The sequence below is a fragment of the Oncorhynchus clarkii genome, chromosome 16 (genome assembly GCF_045791955.1).
Source record: "Oncorhynchus clarkii lewisi isolate Uvic-CL-2024 chromosome 16, UVic_Ocla_1.0, whole genome shotgun sequence".
NCBI lineage: Eukaryota > Metazoa > Chordata > Actinopteri > Salmoniformes > Salmonidae > Oncorhynchus > Oncorhynchus clarkii.
In genome coordinates, this window is record NC_092162.1 from 75,545,096 (window position 1) to 75,567,355 (window position 22,260).

Sequence of the window (22,260 nt, forward strand, 5' to 3'; positions counted from 1 at the left end):
GTGGATAAGGTCCACATGCAGTACCTTCTCCCATAACAGCAGGTGGCAGCACTATCCCTATGCTGAGATAACTGCTTGTCACTAGTTACCACTGCTACAAAGTCACATTTAGCTGTATCGTAAACATCAATTGGCTTTTTGGTCTTAATTTAAGGTTACGGTTAGGCATACGGTTAACAGTGTGTTTACAATTAAGTTTAAGGGTAGGGTTAGGTTTAGGTTGAAAATCAAATTTTTAAGAAGATAAATTGTAGAAACTGTCGGGGTTTAGCCAAAATGATGACTTTGTGGCTATGGTAACTACTGACCTACCGCGTTAACCTACGTCACTTCCGCTCTGACTCTCCCAGCAGGAAAATGGCGGCTACTTCGAAAGAACACCGACTGTCCCAACATGTCTACGCTACTCTACAGGTAAATACTCAAGTTAACATACGGCAATCACTTCTGCTATAATTGAAAAATTAACCGTTATACTGTTAGCCAAACCGTAGCAAAGTTGAATGGCATTTTTCATCGTGAAGGACAATGATGACCAGCTAGCTAGCTAGCTAACTGCCTAACGTTAACTAATGGCTCTAAACAAATGCCAACGTTTGTAGCAAGCCAATGATACGACCGTGTAGAGGTAAAACCTAGCGTTAGTAGTGTAAGTTAGCTAACAAGCTACTTCGCATGTTTTTGTCATGTGAGTGAGGTAGATTGTCTCTCGCTCTCTCTCTCTCTCTCTCTCTCTCTCTCTCTCTCATATATATATATATATATATATATATATATATATATATATATATATTGTGTGTGTGTGTACCACAGACCCTGTCATGTTCCCTGGTGGAAGGTCTATATCTGCGTGAGGCTGACAGTATGCAGGAACTACTGTGTACTCCATCGCAACACCGCACCGACATACTGGCATGGATCTGTAGCAGGTAACACACTCAGTACTGCACTGATACTGGCATGGATCTGTAGCAGGTAACACACTCAGTACTGCACTGATACTGGCATGGATCTGTAGCAGGTAACACACTCAGTACTGCACTGATACTGGCATGGATCTGTAGCAGGTAACACACTCAGTACTGCACTGATACTGGCATGGATCTGTAGCAGGTAACACACTCAGTACTGCACTGATACTGGCATGGATCTGTAGCAGGTAACACACTCAGTACTGCACTGATACTGGCATGGATCTGTAGCAGGTAACACACTCAGTACTGCACTGATACTGGCATGGATCTGTAGCAGGTAACACACTCAGTACTGCACTGATACTGGCATGGATCTGTAGCAGGTAACACACTCAGTACTGCACTGATACTGGCATGGATCTGTAGCTGGTAACACACTCAGTACTGCACTGATACTGGCATGGATCTGTAGCAGGTAACACACTCAGTACTGCACTGATACTGGCATGGATCTGTAGCAGGTAACACACTCAGTACTGCACTGATACTGGCATGGATCTGTAGCAGGTAACACACTCAGTACTGCGCTGAATCTGGCATGGATCTGTAGCAGGTAACACACTCAGTACTGCGCTGAATCTGGCATGGATCTGTAGCAGGTAACACACTCAGTACTGCGCTGATACTGGCATGGATCAATAGATAGGAGGTACTACACCCTCAGCTGTTTGTGCAGCTGTTCCAGGGCGGTGTGAGTGGACGCAGGTGGGGCGGTGTGAGTGGACGCCGGCGGGGCGGTGTGAGTGGACGCCGGCCGGGGGGGGTGTGAGTGGACGCCGGCCAGGGGGGTGTGAGTGGACGCCGGCCGGGGCGGTGTGAGTGGACGCCTGTCGGGGGGGTGTGAGTGGACGCCGGCCGGGGGGGTGTGAGTGGACGCCGGCCGGGGGGGTGTGAGTGGACGCCGGCCGGGGGGGTGTGAGTGGACGCCTGCCGGGGGAGTGTGAGTGGACGCCTGCCGGGGGAGTGTGAGTGGACGCCGGCACCAAACTGATATACTTTCTCCCGGTGGACCAAGTGAGTGTTCATGTTTAAAGTGGGCTGATCTCTCTGTCTCTCTCTCTCTCTGCAGCATCTGTCCATCTCTCAGTAAGAAACTGCCCTCACTCAGATCTAAAGACCCAATCTCCCTCAGCCAAGGTAAATATACATGCCTGGGTAAATTCCTATTGATTTCCAGCTAATGTTGATATGTCAGAAGGCGTTAGTGGGCCGTGTGAGAAAGTGTGTCCTGTACATCATGTCCACTAGATGGTGTGCTGTACAATAAGGAGATGTTCACTGTCATCTTGACTGCTTCTGCTTACATACCGGTAAACATCAATATTTATTGTAACCTAATCTGCCTCTCAAAAAAACAAAAAAAATGAATCAATGTCTCTCTCTCTCTCTCACCTAGAGCTGGCAGTGTTTGGCCAGGAGATGATGCTGTGTAGAGCAGACGACCTGGACCTGATCACGGTATGAAGGAGGGAGTGGTTAGAGTGTAGAGGTGGCAGGGTAGCCTAGTGGTTAGAGTGTAGAGGTGGCAGGGTAGCCTAGTGGTTAGAGTGTAGAGGTGGCAGGGTAGCCTAGTGGTTAGAGTGTAGAGGTGGCAGGGTAGCCTAGTGGTTAGAGTATAGAGGTGGCAGGGTAGCCTAGTGGTTAGAGTGTAGAGGTGGCAGGGTAGCCTAGTGGTTAGTGTTGTGCTAGTAACCAAAAGGTTGCAAGTTCGAATCCCCGAGCCGACAAGGTACAAATCTGTCGTTCTGCCGCTGAACAAGGCAGTTAACCCACTGTTCCCCTGAACAAGGCAGTTAACCCACCGTTCCCCTGAACAAGGCAGTTAACCCACCGTTCCCCTGAACAAGGCAGTTAACCCACCGTTCCCCTGAACAAGGCAGTTAACCCACTGTTCCCCTGAACAAGGCAGTTAACCCACTGTTCCCCTGAACAAGGCAGTTAACCCACTGTTCCCCTGAACAAGGCAGTTAACCCACTGTTCCCCTGAACAAGGCAGTTAACCCACTGTTCCCCTAAACAAGGCAGTTAACCCACTGTTCCCCTGAACAAGGCAGTTAACCCACTGTTCCCCTGAACAAGGCAGTTAACCCACTGTTCCCCTGAACAAGGCAGTTAACCCACTGTTCCCCTGAACAAGGCAGTTAACCCACCGTTCCCCTGAACAAGGCAGTTAACCCACTGTTCCCCTGAACAAGGCAGTTAACCCACTGTTCCTAGGCCGTTTGTTCTTAACTGACTTGCCTAGTTAAATAAAGGTGTGGATAACATTCAGCGGTATATTATTCTGCTATATATTGTAACCGGCTGTATGCCTCCTCAGGGCCGGGCCTGCCCCCTGCGCCAGCTGTGGTTCCTGGAGCAGCTGCTTACTTTAGTGCCTGACTCCGTGGACAGCAGTGAGGACAGCAGGGCCGGAGGAGAGGGCCTACTGAAGGAACTCTTCTGTCCTGAAGCTCTGCCTCACCTGACACATGCTCTCACCCCTACTCTCAACCCCTGGCCCTCTGACATCAGGTACACACTCACCCCCTGGCCCTCTGACATCACCCCCACACCAACCCCCTGGCCCTCTGACATCACCCCCACACCAACCCCCTGGCCCTCTGACATCACCCCCACACCAACCCCCTGGCCCTCTGACATCACCCCCACACCAACCCCCTGGCCCTCTGACATCACCCCCACACCAACCCCCTGGCCCACTTACATCAGGTACACACTCAACCCTTGCCCCTCGGCCAGGTTTTAGTTTCCGGCCCAGAACTAAACTCACTTGACCTCTCTCCAGGGGTGCCAGGAAGGGTCAGAGGTCACTACCCAGCAGGCCGAGGGGTGAGGAGGTTGCTGGTGTCACAGCCCTGCTGGAGTCCACTCTCGCCGCCCTGGAACAGCTGCATGACCAGGTGAGGGGGGGGGGGGGTGTAATCCAGGAGAGAAGTTGTAATGACATACAGTCACCTCCCAAATTATTGGCACCCTTGATAAGGATGAGAAGAAATTTACCTGAAGAGGATAGGTGTCTAAATTGGCACCTGTTTCTAATGCTTTGTCCCCCTCCCCTTGTAATGATAACAGTACTGAGTCTAGTGCTTTGTCCCCCTCCCCTTGTAATGATAACAGTACTGAGTCTAATGCTTTGTCCCCCTCCCCTTGTAATGATAACAGTACTGAGTCTAATGCTTTGTCTCCCCTTGTAATGATAACAGTACTGAGTCTAATGCTCTGTCCCCCCCCCTTGTAATGATAACAGTACTGAGTCTAGTGCTCTGTCCCCCCTCCCCTTGTAATGATAACAGTACTGAGTCTAGTGCTCTGTCCCCCCTCCCCTTGTAATGATAACAGTACTGAGTCTAATGCTTTGTCTCCCCTTGTAATGATAACAGTACTGAGTCTAGTGCTCTGTCCCCCCCTCCCCTTGTAATGATAACAGTACTGAGTCTAGTGCTCTGTCCCCCCTCCCCTTGTAATGATAACAGTACTGAGTCTAGTGCTCTGTCCCCCCTCCCCCTGTAATGATAACAGTACTGAGTCTAGTGCTCTGTCCCCCCTCCCCTTGTAATGATAACAGTACTGAGTCTAGTGCTCTGTCCCCCCTCCCTTGTAATGATAACAGTACCGAGTCTAGTGCTCTGTCCCCCCTCCCCTTGTAATGATAACAGTACTGAGTCTAGTGCTCTGTCCCCCCTCCCCTTGTAATGATAACAGTACTGAGTCTAGTGCTCTGTCCCCCCTCCCCTTGTAATGATAACAGTACTGAGTCTAGTGCTCTGTCCCCCTCCCCTTGTAATGATAACAGTACCGAGTCTAGTGCTCTGTCCCCCCTCCCCTTGTAATGATAACAGTACTGAGTCTAGTGCTCTGTCCCCCCTCCCCTTGTAATGATAACAGTACTGAGTCTAATGCTCTGTCCCCCCTCCCCTTGTAATGATAACAGTACTGAGTCTAATGCTCTGTCCCCCCTCCCCTTGTAATGATAACAGTACTGAGTCTAGTGCTCTGTCCCCCCTCCCCCTGTAATGATAACAGTACTGAGTCTAGTGCTCTGTCCCCCCTCCCCTTGTAATGATAACAGTACTGAGTCTAGTGCTCTGTCCCCCCTCCCCCTTGTAATGATAACAGTACTGAGTCTAGTGCTCTGTCCCCCCTCCCCTTGTAATGATAACAGTACTGAGTCTAGTGCTCTGTCCCCCTCCCCTTGTAATGATAACAGTACTGAGTCTAGTGCTCTGTCCCCCCTCCCCTTGTAATGATAACAGTACTGAGTCTAGTGCTCTGTCCCCCCTCCCCTTGTAATGATAACAGTACTGAGTCTAGTGCTCTGTCCCCCCTCCCCTTGTAATGATAACAGTACTGAGTCTAGTGCTCTGTCCCCCCTCCCCTTGTAATGATAACAGTACTGAGTCTAATGCTCTGTCCCCCCTTGTAATGATAACAGTACTGAGTCTAATGCTCTGTCCCCCCTTGTAATGATAACAGTACTGAGTCTAGTGCTCTGTCCCCCTCCCCTTGTAATGATAACAGTACTGAGTCTAATGCTCTGTCCCCCCTTGTAATGATAACAGTACTGAGTCTAGTGCTCTGTCCCCCCTCCCCCTGTAATGATAACAGTACTGAGTCTAGTGCTCTGTCCCCCCTCCCCTTGTAATGATAACAGTACTGAGTCTAGTGCTCTGTCCCCCCTCCCCTTGTAATGATAACAGTACTGAGTCTAATGCTCTGTCCCCCCTTGTAATGATAACAGTACTGAGTCTAGTGCTCTGTCCCCCCTCCCCTTGTAATGATAACAGTACTGAGTCTAGTGCTCTGTCCCCCCTCCCCTTGTAATGATAACAGTACTGAGTCTAGTGCTCTGTCCCCCCTCCCCTTGTAATGATAACAGTACTGAGTCTAGTGCTTTGTCCCCCCTCCCCTTGTAATGATAACAGTACTGAGTCTAGTGCTCTGTCCCCCCTCCCCTTGTAATGATAACAGTACTGAGTCTAGTGCTCTGTCCCCCCTCCCCCTGTAATGATAACAGTACTGAGTCTAGTGCTCTGTCCCCCCTCCCCTTGTAATGATAACAGTACTGAGTCTAGTGCTCTGTCCCCCCTCCCCTTGTAATGATAACAGTACTGAGTCTAGTGCTCTGTCCCCCCTCCCCTTGTAATGATAACAGTACTGAGTCTAGTGCTCTGTCCCCCCTCCCCTTGTAATGATAACAGTACTGAGTCTAGTGCTCTGTCCCCCCTCCCCCTGTAATGATAACAGTACTGAGTCTAGTGCTCTGTCCCCCCTCCCCTTGTAATGATAACAGTACTGAGTCTAGTGCTCTGTCCCCCCTCCCCTTGTAATGATAACAGTACTGAGTCTAGTGCACTGTCCCCCCTCCCCTTGTAATGATAACAGTACTGAGTCTAGTGCTCTGTCCCCCCTCCCCTTGTAATGATAACAGTACTGAGTCTAGTGCTCTGTCCCCCTCCCCTTGTAATGATAACAGTACTGAGTCTAGTGCTCTGTCCCCCCTCCCCTTGTAATGATAACAGTACTGAGTCTAGTGCTCTGTCCCCCCTCCCCTTGTAATGATAACAGTACTGAGTCTAGTGCTCTGTCCCCCCTCCCCTTGTAATGATAACAGTACTGAGTCTAATGCTCTGTCCCCCCTCCCCTTGTAATGATAACAGTACTGAGTCTAGTGCTCTGTCCCCCCTCCCCTTGTAATGATAACAGTACTGAGTCTAGTGCTCTGTCCCCCCTCCCCTTGTAATGATAACAGTACTGAGTCTAGTGCTCTGTCCCCCCTCCCCCTGTAATGATAACAGTACTGAGTCTAGTGCTCTGTCCCCCCTCCCCTTGTAATGATAACAGTACTGAGTCTAGTGCTCTGTCCCCCCTCCCCTTGTAATGATAACAGTACTGAGTCTAGTGCTCTGTCCCCCCTCCCCCTGTAATGATAACAGTACTGAGTCTAGTGCTCTGTCCCCCCTCCCCTTGTAATGATAACAGTACTGAGTCTAGTGCTCTGTCCCCCCTCCCCTTGTAATGATAACAGTACTGAGTCTAGTGCACTGTCCCCCCTCCCCTTGTAATGATAACAGTACTGAGTCTAGTGCTCTGTCCCCCCTCCCCTTGTAATGATAACAGTACTGAGTCTAGTGCTCTGTCCCCCTCCCCTTGTAATGATAACAGTACTGAGTCTAGTGCTCTGTCCCCCCTCCCCTTGTAATGATAACAGTACTGAGTCTAGTGCTCTGTCCCCCCTCCCCTTGTAATGATAACAGTACTGAGTCTAGTGCTCTGTCCCCCCTCCCCTTGTAATGATAACAGTACTGAGTCTAATGCTCTGTCCCCCTCCCCTTGTAATGATAACAGTACTGAGTCTAATGCTCTGTCCCCCATTGTAATGATAACAGTACTGAGTCTAGTGCTCTGTCCCCCCTCCCCCTGTAATGATAACAGTACTGAGTCTAGTGCTCTGTCCCCCCTCCCCTTGTAATGATAACAGTACTGAGTCTAGTGCTCTGTCCCCCCTCCCCTTGTAATGATAACAGTACTGAGTCTAATGCTCTGTCCCCCCTTGTAATGATAACAGTACTGAGTCTAGTGCTCTGTCCCCCCTCCCCTTGTAATGATAACAGTACTGAGTCTAGTGCTCTGTCCCCCCTCCCCTTGTAATGATAACAGTACTGAGTCTAGTGCTCTGTCCCCCCTCCCCTTGTAATGATAACAGTACTGAGTCTAGTGCTCTGTCCCCCCTCCCCTTGTAATGATAACAGTACTGAGTCTAGTGCTCTGTCCCCCCTCCCCTTGTAATGATAACAGTACTGAGTCTAGTGCTCTGTCCCCCCTCCCCTTGTAATGATAACAGTACTGAGTCTAGTGCTCTGTCCCCCCTCCCCCTGTAATGATAACAGTACTGAGTCTAGTGCTCTGTCCCCCCTCCCCTTGTAATGATAACAGTACTGAGTCTAATGCTCTGTCCCCCCTTGTAATGATAACAGTACTGAGTCTAATGCTCTGTCCCCCCTCCCCTTGTAATGATAACAGTACTGAGTCTAGTGCTCTGTCCCCCCTCCCCTTGTAATGATAACAGTACTGAGTCTAGTGCTCTGTCCCCCCTCCCCTTGTAATGATAACAGTACTGAGTCTAGTGCTCTGTCCCCCCTCCCCTTGTAATGATAACAGTACCGAGTCTAGTGCTCTGTCCCCCTCCCCTTGTAATGATAACAGTACTGAGTCTAATGCTTTGTCTCCCCTTGTAATGATAACAGTACTGAGTCTAGTGCTTTGTCCCCCTCCCCTTGTAATGATAACAGTACTGAGTCTAGTGCTCTGTCCCCCCTCCCCTTGTAATGATAACAGTACTGAGTCTAGTGCTCTGTCTCCCCTTGTAATGATAACAGTACTGAGTCTAGTGCTTTGTCCCCCTCCCCTTGTAATGATAACAGTACCGAGTCTAGTGCTCTGTCCCCCTCCCCTTGTAATGATAACAGTACTGAGTCTAATGCTCTGTCCCCCCTTGTAATGATAACAGTACCGAGTCTAGTGCTCTGTCCCCCCTCCCCTTGTAATGATAACAGTACTGAGTCTAGTGCTCTGTCCCCCCTCCCCTTGTAATGATAACAGTACTGAGTCTAGTGCTCTGTCCCCCCTCCCCTTGTAATGATAACAGTACTGAGTCTAGTGCTCTGTCCCCCCTCCCCCTGTAATGATAACAGTACTGAGTCTAGTGCTCTGTCCCCCCTCCCCTTGTAATGATAACAGTACCGAGTCTAGTGCTCTGTCCCCCCTCCCCTTGTAATGATAACAGTACTGAGTCTAGTGCTCTGTCCCCCTCCCCTTGTAATGATAATAGTACTGAGTCTAGTGCTCTGTCCCCCCTCCCCTTGTAATGATAACAGTACTGAGTCTAGTGCTCTGTCCCCCCTCCCCCTGTAATGATAACAGTACTGAGTCTAGTGCTCTGTCCCCCCTCCCCTTGTAATGATAACAGTACCGAGTCTAGTGCTCTGTCCCCCCTCCCCTTGTAATGATAACAGTACTGAGTCTAGTGCTCTGTCCCCCTCCCCTTGTAATGATAACAGTACCGAGTCTAGTGCTCTGTCCCCCCTCCCTTAAGTTTTGTTCGATTTCATCTATAAGAATTTTTAGGAGTGCCAATCATTTAAAAAAAACTTTGAGATAAAAAAGTGTTACTTGTTTCAACAAAATCTTCCACTGTGTATTAGTATGAAATGCGAGTTTTACCATTTTTTCCGAGCATGCCATGTAGCTCAGGATTTGTATTTTATACATATTATAAATAATTTATTTTTCGCTTATTTTTATCGAGGGTGTCAATAATTATGGAGGTGGAATGATTGATTTACCTACAGTGCCTTCAGACTGTGTTCATACCCCTCGACGTATTCCACATTTTACAGGCTGAATTCAAAATGGATTAAATAGATTTGAAAAAGAATACCCCATATTGACAATTGAAACATGTTTTTAGAAATGTTTTCAAATTGATTGAAAATTGAATACAGAAATCTGATTAACGTAAGTATTCACACCCCTGAGTCAATACGTGTCAGAATCACCTTTGGCAGCGATTACAGAAGTGAGTCTCTAAGAGCTCTGCACACCTGGATTGTACAATATTTGCACATAATTATTTTAAAAATTCTTCAAGCTCTGTGAAGTTATTGATCATTGCTAGACAGACATTTTCAGGTTTTGCCATAGCAACATTCAATGTTATCTTGGTAAGCGACTCCAGTGTATGTTGGGTCTTGTGTTTAAAGTTATTGTCTTGCTGAAAGGTGAATTCATCTCCCAGTGTCTGTTGGAAAGCAAACTGAACCAGGTTTTCCTCTAGGATTTTTCCAGTGCTTAGCTCTGTTCCGTTTATTTTTATCCTAAAAAATCCCTAGTCCTTGCCGATGACAAGCATACCCATAACATGATGCAGCCACCACCATGCTTGATATGAAGAGTGGTACTCAGTGATGTGTTGTGTTGGATTTGCCCCAAAACATAACGCTTTGTATTCAGCACATAAAGTTAATCTCTTCAAGTGTTTGACTTTAGTGCAGGATGCATGTTTATAATATGTGTATTCTGTACAGGCTTCCTTCTTTTCACTCTGTCATTTAGGTTACTATTGTGGAGTACAGTGGGGCAAAAAAGTATTTAGTCAGCCACCAATTGTGCAAGTTCTCCCACTTAAAAAGATGAGAGACCTATCATAAGTACACTTCAACTATGACAGACAAAATGAGAAAAAAAATCCAGAAAATCACATTGTAGGATTTTTAATGAATTTATTTGCAAATTATGTTGGAAAATAAGTATTTGGTCAATAACAAAAGTTTATCTCAATGCTTTGTTATATACCCTTTGTTGGCAATGACAGAGGTCAAACATTTTCTGTAAGTCTTCACAAGGTTTTCACACACTGTTGCTGGTATTTTGGCCCATTCCTCCATGCAGATCTCCTCTAGAGCAGTGATGCTTTTGGGCTGTTGCTGGGCAACACGGACTTTCAACTCCCTCCAAAGATTTTCTATGGGGTTGAGATCTGGAGACTGGCTAGGCCACTCCAGGACCTTGAAATGCCACTCCTTCGTTGCCCGGGCGGTGTGTTTGGGATCATTGTCATGCTGAAAGAACCAGCCACGTTTGATCTTCAATGCCCTTGCTGATGGAAGGAGGTTTTCACTCAAAATCTCACGATACATGGCCCCATTCATTCTTTCCTTTACACGGATCGGTCATCCTGGTCCCTTTGCAGAAAAACAGCCCCAAAGCATGATGTTTCCACCCCCATGCTTCACAGTAGGTATGGTGTTCTTTGGATGCAACTCAGCATTCTTTTTCCTCCAAACACGACGAGTTGAGTTTTTACCAAAAAGTTATATTTTGGTTTCATCTGACCATATGACATTCTCCCAATCTTCTTCTGGATCATCCAAATGCTCTCTAGCAAACTTCAGACGGGCGGCGTAGTGTGTTACTGATGGTAGGCTTTGTTACTTTGGTCCCAGCTCTCTGCAGGTCATTCACTAGGTCCCCCCGTGTGGTTCTGGGATTTTTGCTCACCGTTCTTGTGATCATTTTGACCCCATGGGGTGAGATCTTGCGTAGAGCCCTAGATCGAGGGAGATTATCAGTGGTCTTGTATGTCTTCCATTTCCTAATAATTGCTCCCACAGTTGATTTCTTCAAACCAAGCTGCTTACCTATTGCAGATTTGGTCTTCCCAGCCTGGTGCAGGTCTACAATTTTGTTTCTGGTGTCCTTTGACAGCTCTTTGGTCTTGGTCATAGTGGAGTTTGGAGTGTGACTGTTTGATTTTACTGAGTTACAGTTCAAATAAGGAAATCAGTCAATTGAAATAGATTCATTAGGCCCTAATCTATGGATTTTACATGACTGGGAATACAGATATGCATCTGTTGGTCACAGATACCTTAACAAAAAGGTAGGGGTGTGGATCAGAAAACCAGTCAGTATCTGGTGTGACCACCAATTGCCTTATGCATTATGACACATCTTATTCACATAGTTGATCAGGCTGTTGCCTGTGGAATGTTGTCCCACTCCTCTTCAATGGCTGTGAAGTAGCTGGATATTGGCGGGAACTGGAACACGCTGTCGTACACATCAATCCAGAGCATCCCAAACATGATGAGTATGCAGCCATGGAGAAACTGGGACGTTTTCAGCTTCCAGGAATTACAGATCCTTGCAACACGGGGTCGTGTATTACCACGCTGAAACACGAGGGGATGGTGGCGGATGAATGGGGCCCCAGGATCTCGTCGCGTTTTCTCTGTGCATTCAAATTGTCGTCGATTTTAAAATGCAATTGTGTTCATTGTCCGTAGCTTATGTCTGCCCATTCCATAACCCCACCACCACCATGGGGCACTCTGTTCACAACGATGACATCAGCAAGCCACTCGCCCACACGACGCTGTCTAATATCAGCCCGGTACAGTTGAAACAGGGATTCATCTGTGAAGAGCACACTTCTCCAGCGTGCCAGTGGCCATCGAAGGTGAGTATTTGCCCACTGAAGTCGGTTACGTTGCTGAACTGCAGTCAGGTCAAGACCCTGGTGAGGACGACGAGCACGCAGATTTCTGACCGTTTGTGCAGAAGTTCTTTGGTTGTACAAACCCACAGTTTCATCAGCTGTCCGGGTGGCTGGTCTCAGACGATCACGCAGTTTCATCAGCTGTCCGGGTGGCTGGTCTCAGACGATCACGCAGTTTCATCAGCTGTCCGGGTGGCTGGTCTCAGACGATCACGCAGTTTCATCAGCTGTCCGGGTGGCTGGTCTCAGACGATCACGCAGTTTCATCAGCTGTCCGGGTGGCTGGTCTCAGACGATCACGCAGTTTCATCAGCTGTCCGGGTGGCTGGTCTCAGACGATCACGCAGTTTCATCAGCTGTCCGGGTGGCTGGTCTCAGACGATCACGCAGTTTCATCAGCTGTCCGGGTGGCTGGTCTCAGACGATCACGCAGTGTCATCAGCTGTCCGGGTGGCTGGTCTCAGACGATCACGCAGTTTCATCAGCTGTCCGGGTGGCTGGTCTCAGACGATCACGCAGTGTCATCAGCTGTCCGGGTGGCTGGTCTCAGACGATCACGCAGTGTCATCAGCTGTCCGGGTGGCTGGTCTCAGACGATCACGCAGTTTCATCAGCTGTCCGGGTGGCTGGTCTCAGACGATCACGCAGTTTCATCAGCTGTCCGGGTGGCTGGTCTCAGACGATCACGCAGTGTCATCAGCTGTCTGGGTGGCTGGTCTCAGACGATCACGCAGTTTCATCAGCTCTATGATGGCTGGTCTCAGACGATCACACAGTGTCATCAGCTGTCCGGGTGGCTGGTCTCAGACGATCACACAGTGTCATCAGCTGTCCGGGTGGCTGGTCTCAGACGATCACGCAGTTTCATCAGCTGTCTGGGTGGCTGGTCTCAGACGATCACGCAGTTTCATCAGCTCTATGATGGCTGGTCTCAGACGATCACACAGTGTCATCAGCTGTCCGGGTGGCTGGTCTCAGACGATCACGCAGTTTCATCAGCTGTCCGGGTGGCTGGTCTCAGACGATCACGCAGTTTCATCAGCTGTCCGGGTGGCTGGTCTCAGACGATCACGCAGTTTCATCAGCTGTCCGGGTGGCTGGTCTCAGACGATCACGCAGTTTCATCAGCTGTCCGGGTGGCTGGTCTCAGACGATCACGCAGATGAAGAAACCGGATGTGAAGGTCCTGGGCTGGTGTGGTCTGCAGTTGTGAGGCCGGTTGGACGTACTGCCAAATTCTCTAAAACAACGTTGGAGGCGGCTTATGGTAGAGAAATTAACATAACATTCTACTGTAACAGCTCTGGTGGACATTCATGCAATCCAGCATGCCAATTCTACGCTCCCTCAAGGCTTGAGACATCTGTGGCATTGTGTTGTGTGACAACTGCACATTTTATAGTGTCCTTTTATTTTTTTTTCCCCCAGCACAAGGTGCAACTGTGTAATGATCATGCTGTTTAGTCAGCTTCTTGATATGCCACACCTGTCCGATCGATAGCCAAGATAATCTAAGGAGAAATGTTCACTAACAGGGATGTAAACAAATTTGTGAGGGGAATAAACTTTTTGTGCGTGTGGAAAATTTCTGTGTTCTTTTATCTCAGATCATGAAACATGGGACCAACACTTCACGTTGTATTTATAGTTTTGTTCAGTATAGTTACAGGTTACAGTTACAGGCTTTCCATAACTAAGGGCTTGAATACTTATTGACTCAAGACATTTTAGCTTTTCATTTATTTATTTTTTTGTACAAATTTCAAAAAACAATTCCACTTTGACATTATGTTGTATTGTGTGTAGATCAGTGACACAACATCAATGTAATCCATTTTAAGTTCAGGCTGTAACACAACAAAATGTGGACAAAGTCAAGGGGGTGAATACTTCCTGTACCTCTTGTTGCTCTGTATCAGACCTCTTCTAAACTATAAATATACAGGCTATACATTTCAGGCTTCAAACATAAAGACATAAAACTGTATTTTTTTGTGAAGAATCAACAACAAGTGGGACACAATCATGAAGTGGAATGACATTTATTGGATATATATATAACTTTTTTAACAAATCAAAAACTGAAAAATTGGGCGTGCAAAATTATTCAGCCCCCTTAAGTTAATACTTTGTAGCGCCACCTTTTGCTGTGATTACAGCTGTAAGTCGCTTGGGGTATGTCTCTATCAGTTTTGCACATCGAGAGACTGACATTTTTTCCCATTCCTCCTTGCAAAACAGCTCGAGCTCAGTGAGGTTGGATGGAGAGCATTTGTGAACAGCAGTTTTCAGTTCTTTCCACAGATTCTCGATTGGATTCAGGTCTGGTCTTTGACTTGGCCATTCTAACACCTGGATATGTTTATTTTTGAACCATTCCATTGTAGATTTTGCTTTATGTTTTGGATCATTGTCTTGTTGGAAGACAAATCTCCGTCCCAGTCTCAGGTCTTTTGCAGACTCCATCAGGTTTTCTTCCAGAATGGTCCTGTATTTGGCTCCATCCATCCTCCCATCAATTTTAACCATCTTCCCTGTCCCTGCTGAAGAAAAGCAGGCCCAAACCATGATGCTGCCACCACCATGTTTGACAGTGGGGATGGTGTGTTCAGGGTGATGGGCTGTGTTGCTTTTACGCCAAGCATAACGTTTTGCATTGTTGCCAAAAAGTTCAATTTTGGTTTCATCTGACCAGAGCACCTTCTTCCACATGTTTGGTGTGTCTCCCAGGTGGCTTGTGGCAAACTTTAAACAACACTTTTTATGGATATCTTTAAGAAATGGCTTTCTTCTTGCCACTCTTCCATAAAGGCCAGATTTGTGCAATATACGACTGATTGTTTGTTGTCCTATGGACAGAGTCTCCCACCTCAGCTGTAGATCTCTGCAGTTCATCCAGAGTGATCATGGGCCTCTTGGCTGCATCTCTGATCAGTCTTCTCCTTGTATGAGCTGAAAGTTTAGAGGAACGGCCAGGTCTTGGTAGATTTGCAGTGGTCTGATACTCCTTCCATTTCAATATTATCGCTTGCACAGTGCTCCTTGGGATGTTTAAAGCTTGGGAAATCTTTTTGTATCCAAATCCGGCTTTAAACTTCTTCACAACAGTATCTCGGACCTGCCTGGTGTGTTCCTTGTTCTTCATGATGCTCTCTGCGCTTTTAACGGACCTCTGAGACTATCACAGTGCAGGTGCATTTATACGGAGACTTGATTACACACAGGTGGATTGTATTTATCATCATTAGTCATTTAGGTCAACATTGGATAATTCAGAGATCCTCATTGAACTTCTGGAGAGAGTTTGCTGCACTGAAAGTAAAGGGGCTGAATAATTTTGCACGCCCAATTTTTCAGTTTTTGATTTGTTAAAAAAGTTTGAAATATCCAATAAATGTCATTCCACTTCATGATTGTGTCCCACTTGTTGTTGATTCTTCACAAAAAAATAGTTTTATATCTTTATGTTTGAAGCCTGAAATGTGGCAAAAGGTCGCAAAGTTCAAGGGGGCCGAATACTTTCGCAAGGCACTGTAACTTGTAAAACACTTTTGAATAAAACAATTTTCTCTCCCAGTGTGTGTTCCTGCGTGGTGAGGAGGCCAGTCCTAGCCGGTTCTCTGTGTGCGCGTTACGCGTAGCTGTGTCTGATCTGGCCCAGATGATGAGTGTGTTCAGCCGTGTGTACGACACGGACTTCAGATCCTACTGCAGCAGAGACCCTCCCAGCCTCAGATCACACACACACATCTTCAGCACTGTCCATAGGCTGCTCACCGCCTGCAACACGGTACACACACATCGTCTCTGTGTTCCTCTGAGGGCTGACTGTGTTTTCATAGCATCTCTCTCTTTGTGTGTTAATTATCATAGAAAGCATCCCTCTGTTTGAGCTAGTTGCATTCCATGCTACGTAATTAAAATACTACAAAATGTCTCTCTAGGAGCTAGAGGTCCTGCGGCAGGTATCAGAGGTGTCTGTATGTCTGTCTGACACGGTGAATGAGGTACACTCGGACCCTTGCTACTGGAGTCACGGACACAAGCACACCCTCTGTGAGTATATACACACAGACCCTCGCCTTCACAAACACACTCTCTGCCATACATATATTATACACACACAGTGCCAGTCAAAAGTTAGGACACACCTACTCATTCCAGGGTTCTAGAACACCTACTCATTCCAGGGTTCTAGAACACCTACTCATTCCAGGGTTCTAGAACACCTACTCATTCCAGGGTTCTAGAACACCTACTCATTCAACGTTTTTTTTCTTTATTTTTACTGTTTTCTACATTGTAGAATAATAGTGAAGACGTCAAAACTAGGAAATGACACATATGGAATCATGTAGTAACAGAAAAAGTGGAGGTGTGTAGAGGTGTTTGCTGGTGACACTCAGGGATTTATTTAGAATCTCAAGGCACACTTAACCACTTACAAAGAACCATGATGTGGACTGTTGTTTCTCTTTGCTTATTTGAGCTGTTCTTGCCATAATATGGACTTGGTCTTTTACCAAATAGGACTATCTTCTGTATACCACCCCTACCTTGTCACAACACAACTGATTGGCTCAAATGCATTAAGAAGGAAAGAAATTCCACAAATTAACTTTTAACAAGGCACACCTGTTTATTGAAATGCATTCCAGGTGACTACCTCATGAAGCTGGTTGACAGAATGCCAAGAGTGTGCAAAGCTGTCAAGGCAAAGGGTGGCTATTTAGTTGCACGTGTTATTTCATAGTTTTGATGTCTTCATTATTATTCTACAATGTAGAACATAGTCACGATAAAGAAAAACCCTTGAATGAGTAGGTGTCCAAACTTTTGACTGGTCCTGTATTGTTGAAAGTTTACATACACCTTAGCCAACTACATTTAAACTCAGTTTTTCACAAATCCTGGCATTTAATCCTAATTAAAATTCACTTTCTTAGGTCAGTTAGGATCACCACTTTATTTTAAGAATGTGAAATGTCAGAATAATATTAGAGAGAATTATATATTTCAGCTTTTATTTCTTTCATCACATTCCCAGTGGGTCAGAAGTTTACATACACTCAGTTAGTATTTGGTATCATTGCCTTTTAAATTGTTTAACTTGGGTCAAACGTTTTGGGTAGCCTTCCACAAGCTTTCAACAATAAGTTGGGTGAATTTTGGCCCATTTCTCCTGACAGATCTGATGTAACTGAGTCAGGTTTGTAGGCCTCCTCGCTCACACACACTTTTTCAGGTCTGCCACATATTTTCTATGGGATTGAGGCCAGGGCTTTGTGATGGCCACTCCAATACAATGACTTTGTTGCAAATATGCTTGGGGTCATTGTCCATTTGGAAGACTCACCGAGCTTGGAAGACGACCGAGCTTTAACTTCCTGACTGATGTCTTGAGATGTTGTTTCAATATATCCACAATTTTCCTCCCTCATGAAGCCATCTATTTTGTGAAGTGCACCAGTCCCTCCTGCAGCAAAGCACCCCCACAACATGATGCTGCCACCCCCGTGCTTCACAGTTGGGATGGTGTTCTTTGGCTTGCAAGCCTCCCCTTTTTCCTACAAACATAACGATGGTCATTATGGCCAAACAGTTATATTTTTGTTTCATCAGACCAGAGGACATTTCTCCAAAAAGTACAATCTTTGTCCCCTTGTGCAGTTGCAAACTGTAGTTTGACTATTTTATGGCGGTTTTGGAGCAGTGGCTTCTTCCTTGCTGAGCGGCCTTTCAGGTTATGTCGATATAGGACTCGTTTTACTGTGGATATAGATACTTTTGGACCTGTTTCCTCCAGCATCTTCACAAGTTCCTTTGCTGTTGTTCTGGGATTGATTTGCACTTTTCGCACCAAAGTACGTTCATCTCTAGGAGACAGAACGCGTCTCCTTCCTGAGCGGTGTGACGGCTGCGTGGTCCCATGGTGGTCCCATGGTGTTTATACTTGCGTACTATTGTATGTACAGATGAACGTGGTACCTTCAGGTGTTTGGAAATTGCTCCCAAGGATGAACCAGACTTGTGTTGGTCTTGGCTGATTTCTTTTGATTTTCCCATGATGTCAAGCAAAGAGGCACTGAGTTTGAAGGTAGGCCTTGAAATACATCCACAGGTACACCTCTAATTGACTCAAATTATGTCAATTAGCCTATCAGAAGCTTCTAAAGCCATGACATTTTCTGGAATTTTCCAGGCTGTTTAAAGGCACAGTCAACTTAGTGTATGTAAACTTCTGACCCACTGGAATTGTGATTCAGTGAATTATAAGTGAAATAATGTCTGTAAACAATTGTTGTAAAAATTACTTGTGTCATGCAGAAAGTAGATGTCCTAACTGACTTGCCAAAACTATAGTTTGTTAACAAGAAATTTGTGGAGTGGTTGAAAAACGAGTTTTAATGACGCCAACATAAGTGAATGTAAACTTCCGACTTCAACTGTATGTTGCTATTGAAGTTGACTGTGTGATTTTGTGTTACAGCCACCCAGTTGGAGGACCTTACCAAGAGATACACGGAGTTCCTTTCTCTTCACCACGGAACGGATAGCAAGCTACCGCTAACCGAACCCTGAACTCCAGACTGAAGCTAGCAGGCTACCGCTAACCTTACCCTAAACTCTACAGACAACTATTAGCTTGCTACTGCTAACTCTCCATGATCACCACATGCAGTGTTAACTTTCCTGCATTTCAATGCTAAGGTTGTTCTAGTATCAGTGCTAACTGTGTAACTGTGACTAGGGCAGTAGGCACATCATTATCTAGCTTGGCTTTCCATGTTCCCATCTTCGTTTTTAAAAATGTTTCAATACACTTGAAATCACGGTTTTTGTAAATGTTTTAATGAGTGCACTATATAGGGTCCCATTTGGGACATTCACCACCGATACATCAAATATGTTTTGCTTTCTCAACACCAGAACTGCAGACAACATTGTTTTATGTTGTCTGTGTGTGATATTTGTCTCAAACATTGTTTCTCTCTTGGTTGCACCGGGTCTCTTGAAAAAAATATTTTATCTCAATGAGACTAACCTGGATAAATAAAGGTTACTAGTTTCTGAAGTCCCATTTATGCTTATTTTATCTTTATTTAACTAGGCAAGTCAGTTAAGAACAAATTCTTATTTTCAATGACGGCCTAGGAACAGTGGGTTAACTGCCTGTTCAGGGGCAGAACGACAGATTTGTACCTTGTCAGCTCGGGTGTTTGAACTTGCAACCTTCCAGTTACTAGTCCAACGCTCTAACCACTAGACTACCCTACCTCCTCTACACTCTAACCACTAGGCTACCCTACCTCCTCTACACGCTAACCACTAGGCTACCCTACCTCCTCTACACTCTAACCACTAGGCTACCCTGCAGCCCCACATATGATATGTCGGAGGTGTGACTGCATTGGCGCTGTCAACTCGGTGAGTGGCTGTTCAAGTGGTCATAGTCACGAAGCCACACCCATCCCACTCACACTAGAAGTTCAGCCCAGGAAATGGAACAGTTTGGCCTACACACTAACTACACACTAACCTCTATGGCAAGGTGAGACTCACCAACACGTACTGTTATTCTCTAGGACGCTCACAAGACCGGTACCAGTTTGGAAATGAAGTGTATATACAGTGCATTTTGGAAAGTATTCAGACCCCTTGACTTTTTTACACGTTTTGTTACATTACAGCCTTATTCTAAAATGGATTAAAATGGTTTGTTTTTTAAAATCTCATTAAAAAAAATAAAAAATACTAGGCCAGTCAGTTAAGAACAAATTCTTATTTTCAATGACGGCCTAGGAACAGTGGGTTAACTGCCTTGTTCAGGGGCAGAACGACAGATTTTTACCTTGTCAGCTCAGGGCTTCAATCGAGCAACCTTTCGGTTACTAGTCCAACACTAACCACTAGGCTACCTGCCACCCCAAATCAACTCAATACCCTGTGATGATGAAGCAAAAACAGGTTTTAAGGAAGTTAGCAAATTTATTTAAAGCTCATGTGTATCCTGTTTCCATTGATATCATTGAGATGTTTCTACAACTTGATTAGAATCCACATGTGGTAGATTCAATTGATTGGACATTATTTGGAAAGGCACACACCTGTCTATATAAGGTCCCACGGTTGACAGTGCATGTCAGAGCTAAAAGCAAGCCATGAGGTAGAATAAATTGTCCGTAGAGCTCCAAGACATGATAGTGTCATGGCACAGATCTGGGGAAGGGTACCAAAACATTTCTGCAGCATTGAAGGTCCCCAAGAACACAGTGGCCTCCATCATTCTTAAATGGAAGAAGTTTGGAACCACCAAGACTCTTCCTAGAGCTGTCTGCCTGGCCAAACGGAGCAATCGTGGGAGAAGGGCCTTGGTCAGGGAGGTGAGTAAGAACCCAATGGTCACTCTGACAGAGCTCCAGAGTTCCTCTGTGGAGATGGGAGAACCTTCCAGAATGACAACCATCTCTGCAGACTCAACCAATCAGGCCTTTATGGTAGAGTGGCCAGACTGAAGCCACTCCTCAGTAAAAGGCACATGACAGCCCGCTTGGAGTTGGCCAAAAGGAACTTAAAGGACTCTCAGACTATGAGAAACAAGATTCTCTGGTCTGATGAAACCAATATTGAGTGTTGAGGATCAGCGTGGTGGATGTGTTGTTACCTACCCTTACCACCTGGGGGCGGCCCATCAGGAAGTCCAGGATCCAGTGTTGTTACCTACCCTTACCACCTGGGGGCAGCCCATCAGGAAGTCCAGGATCCAGTGTTGTTACCTACCCTTACCACCTGGGGGCGGCCCATCAGGAAGTCCAGGATCCAGTGTTGTTACCTACCCTTACCACCTGGGGGCGGCCCATCAGGAAGTCCAGGATCCAGTGTTGTTACCTACCCTTACCACCTGGGGGCTGCCCATCAGGAAGTCCAGGATCCAGTGTTGTTACCTACCCTTACCACCTGGGGGCGGCCCATCAGGAAGTCCAGGATCCAGTGTTGTTACCTACCCTTACCACCTGGGGGCGGCCCATCAGGAAGTCCAGGATCCAGTGTTGTTACCTACCCTTACCACCTGGGGGCGGCCCATCAGGAAGTCCAGTGTTTAGCCCTCCCTCTGCCACTGGAGACTCTTATCTCCCTTACAGATCACTACACCTGTACACAGCCCATCTATCTACCTACCTCATCCCCATACTGGTATTTATTTATTTATTTTGCTCCTTTGCACCCCAGTATCTCTACCTGCACATTCATCTTCTGCCGATCTACCATTCCAGTGTTTAATTGCTATATTGTAATTACATCGCCACCATGGCCTATTTATTTCCTTAACTTACCTCATTTGCACTCACTGTATATAGACTTTTTGTTTTCTTTTGTTCTACTGTATTATTGACTGTGTGTTTTGTTTATTCCATGTGTAACTCTGTGTTGTTGTATGTGTCGAATTGCTACACTTTATCTTGGCCAGGTCGCAGTTGTAAATGAGAAATTGTTCTCAACTAGCCTACCTGGATAAATAAAGGGAACTTGTTCTCAACTAGCCTACCTGGTTAAATAAAGCGAACTTGTTCTCAACTAGCCTACCTGGTTAAATAAAGGGAACTTGTTCTCAACTAGCCTACCTGGTTAAATAAAGGGAACTTGTTCTCAACTAGCCTACCTGGTTAAATAAAGGGAACTTGTTCTCAACTAGCCTACCTGGTTAAATAAAGGGAACTTGTTCTCAACTAGCCTACCTGGTTAAATAAAGGGAACTTGTTCTCAACTAGCCTACCTGGTTAAATAAAGGGAACTTGTTCTCAACTAGCCTACCTGGTTAAATAAAGGGAACTTGTTCTCAACTAGCCTACCTGGTTAAATAAAGGGAACTTGTTCTCAACTAGCCTACCTGGTTAAATAAAGGGAACTTGTTCTCAACTAGCCTACCTGGTTAAATAAAGGGAACTTGTTCTCAACTAGCCTACCTGGTTAAATAAAAGGAACTTGTTCTCAACTAGCCTGCCTGGTTAAAAAAAGGTGAAATAAAATAAAAATTGATGAGCTTTGAGGGCGCTATGGTGTTGAACGCTGAGCTGTAGTCAATGAATAGCATTCTCACATACAGTGAGGGAAAAAAGTATTTGATCCCCTGCTGATTTTGTACGTTTGTCCACTGACAAAGAAATGATCAGTCTATAATTTGAATGGTAGGTTTATTCAACCAAGTACTGCATAAAGGGACTGAAT

At 46.0% G+C, this 22,260-nt stretch overlaps 1 protein-coding gene across 1 annotated transcript; it reads left to right on the top strand.

Moving 5' to 3' along the window:
* The first annotated feature begins 327 nt into the window (after window positions 1-327).
* On the top strand, window positions 328-19,114 carry LOC139367805 (HAUS augmin-like complex, subunit 7). Its single transcript, XM_071106142.1, has 9 exons — window positions 328-414; window positions 814-929; window positions 2,044-2,111; window positions 2,371-2,432; window positions 3,295-3,488; window positions 3,763-3,877; window positions 15,611-15,823; window positions 15,978-16,089; window positions 18,524-19,114. Exons 1-9 carry the CDS (start codon window positions 358-360, stop codon window positions 18,613-18,615), a joined length of 1,029 nt encoding a protein of 342 aa, XP_070962243.1. The 5' UTR covers window positions 328-357; the 3' UTR covers window positions 18,616-19,114.
* The last annotated feature ends 3,146 nt before the right edge of the window (window positions 19,115-22,260 follow it).

What these genes read in the sequence shown, in the direction of transcription:
- LOC139367805 (XM_071106142.1), top strand. Translation starts at nt 358, where the DNA reads ATGGCGGCTACTTCGAAAGAACACCGACTGTCCCAACATGTCTACGCT. An exon ending in TGGAACAGCTGCATGACCAG is followed by an intron (nt 3,878 to 15,610) that starts GTGAGGGGGGGG and finishes TTTCTCTCCCAG; the next exon opens with TGTGTGTTCCTGCGTGGTGA. An exon ending in CGGACACAAGCACACCCTCT is followed by an intron (nt 16,090 to 18,523) that starts GTGAGTATATAC and finishes TTTGTGTTACAG; the next exon opens with CCACCCAGTTGGAGGACCTT.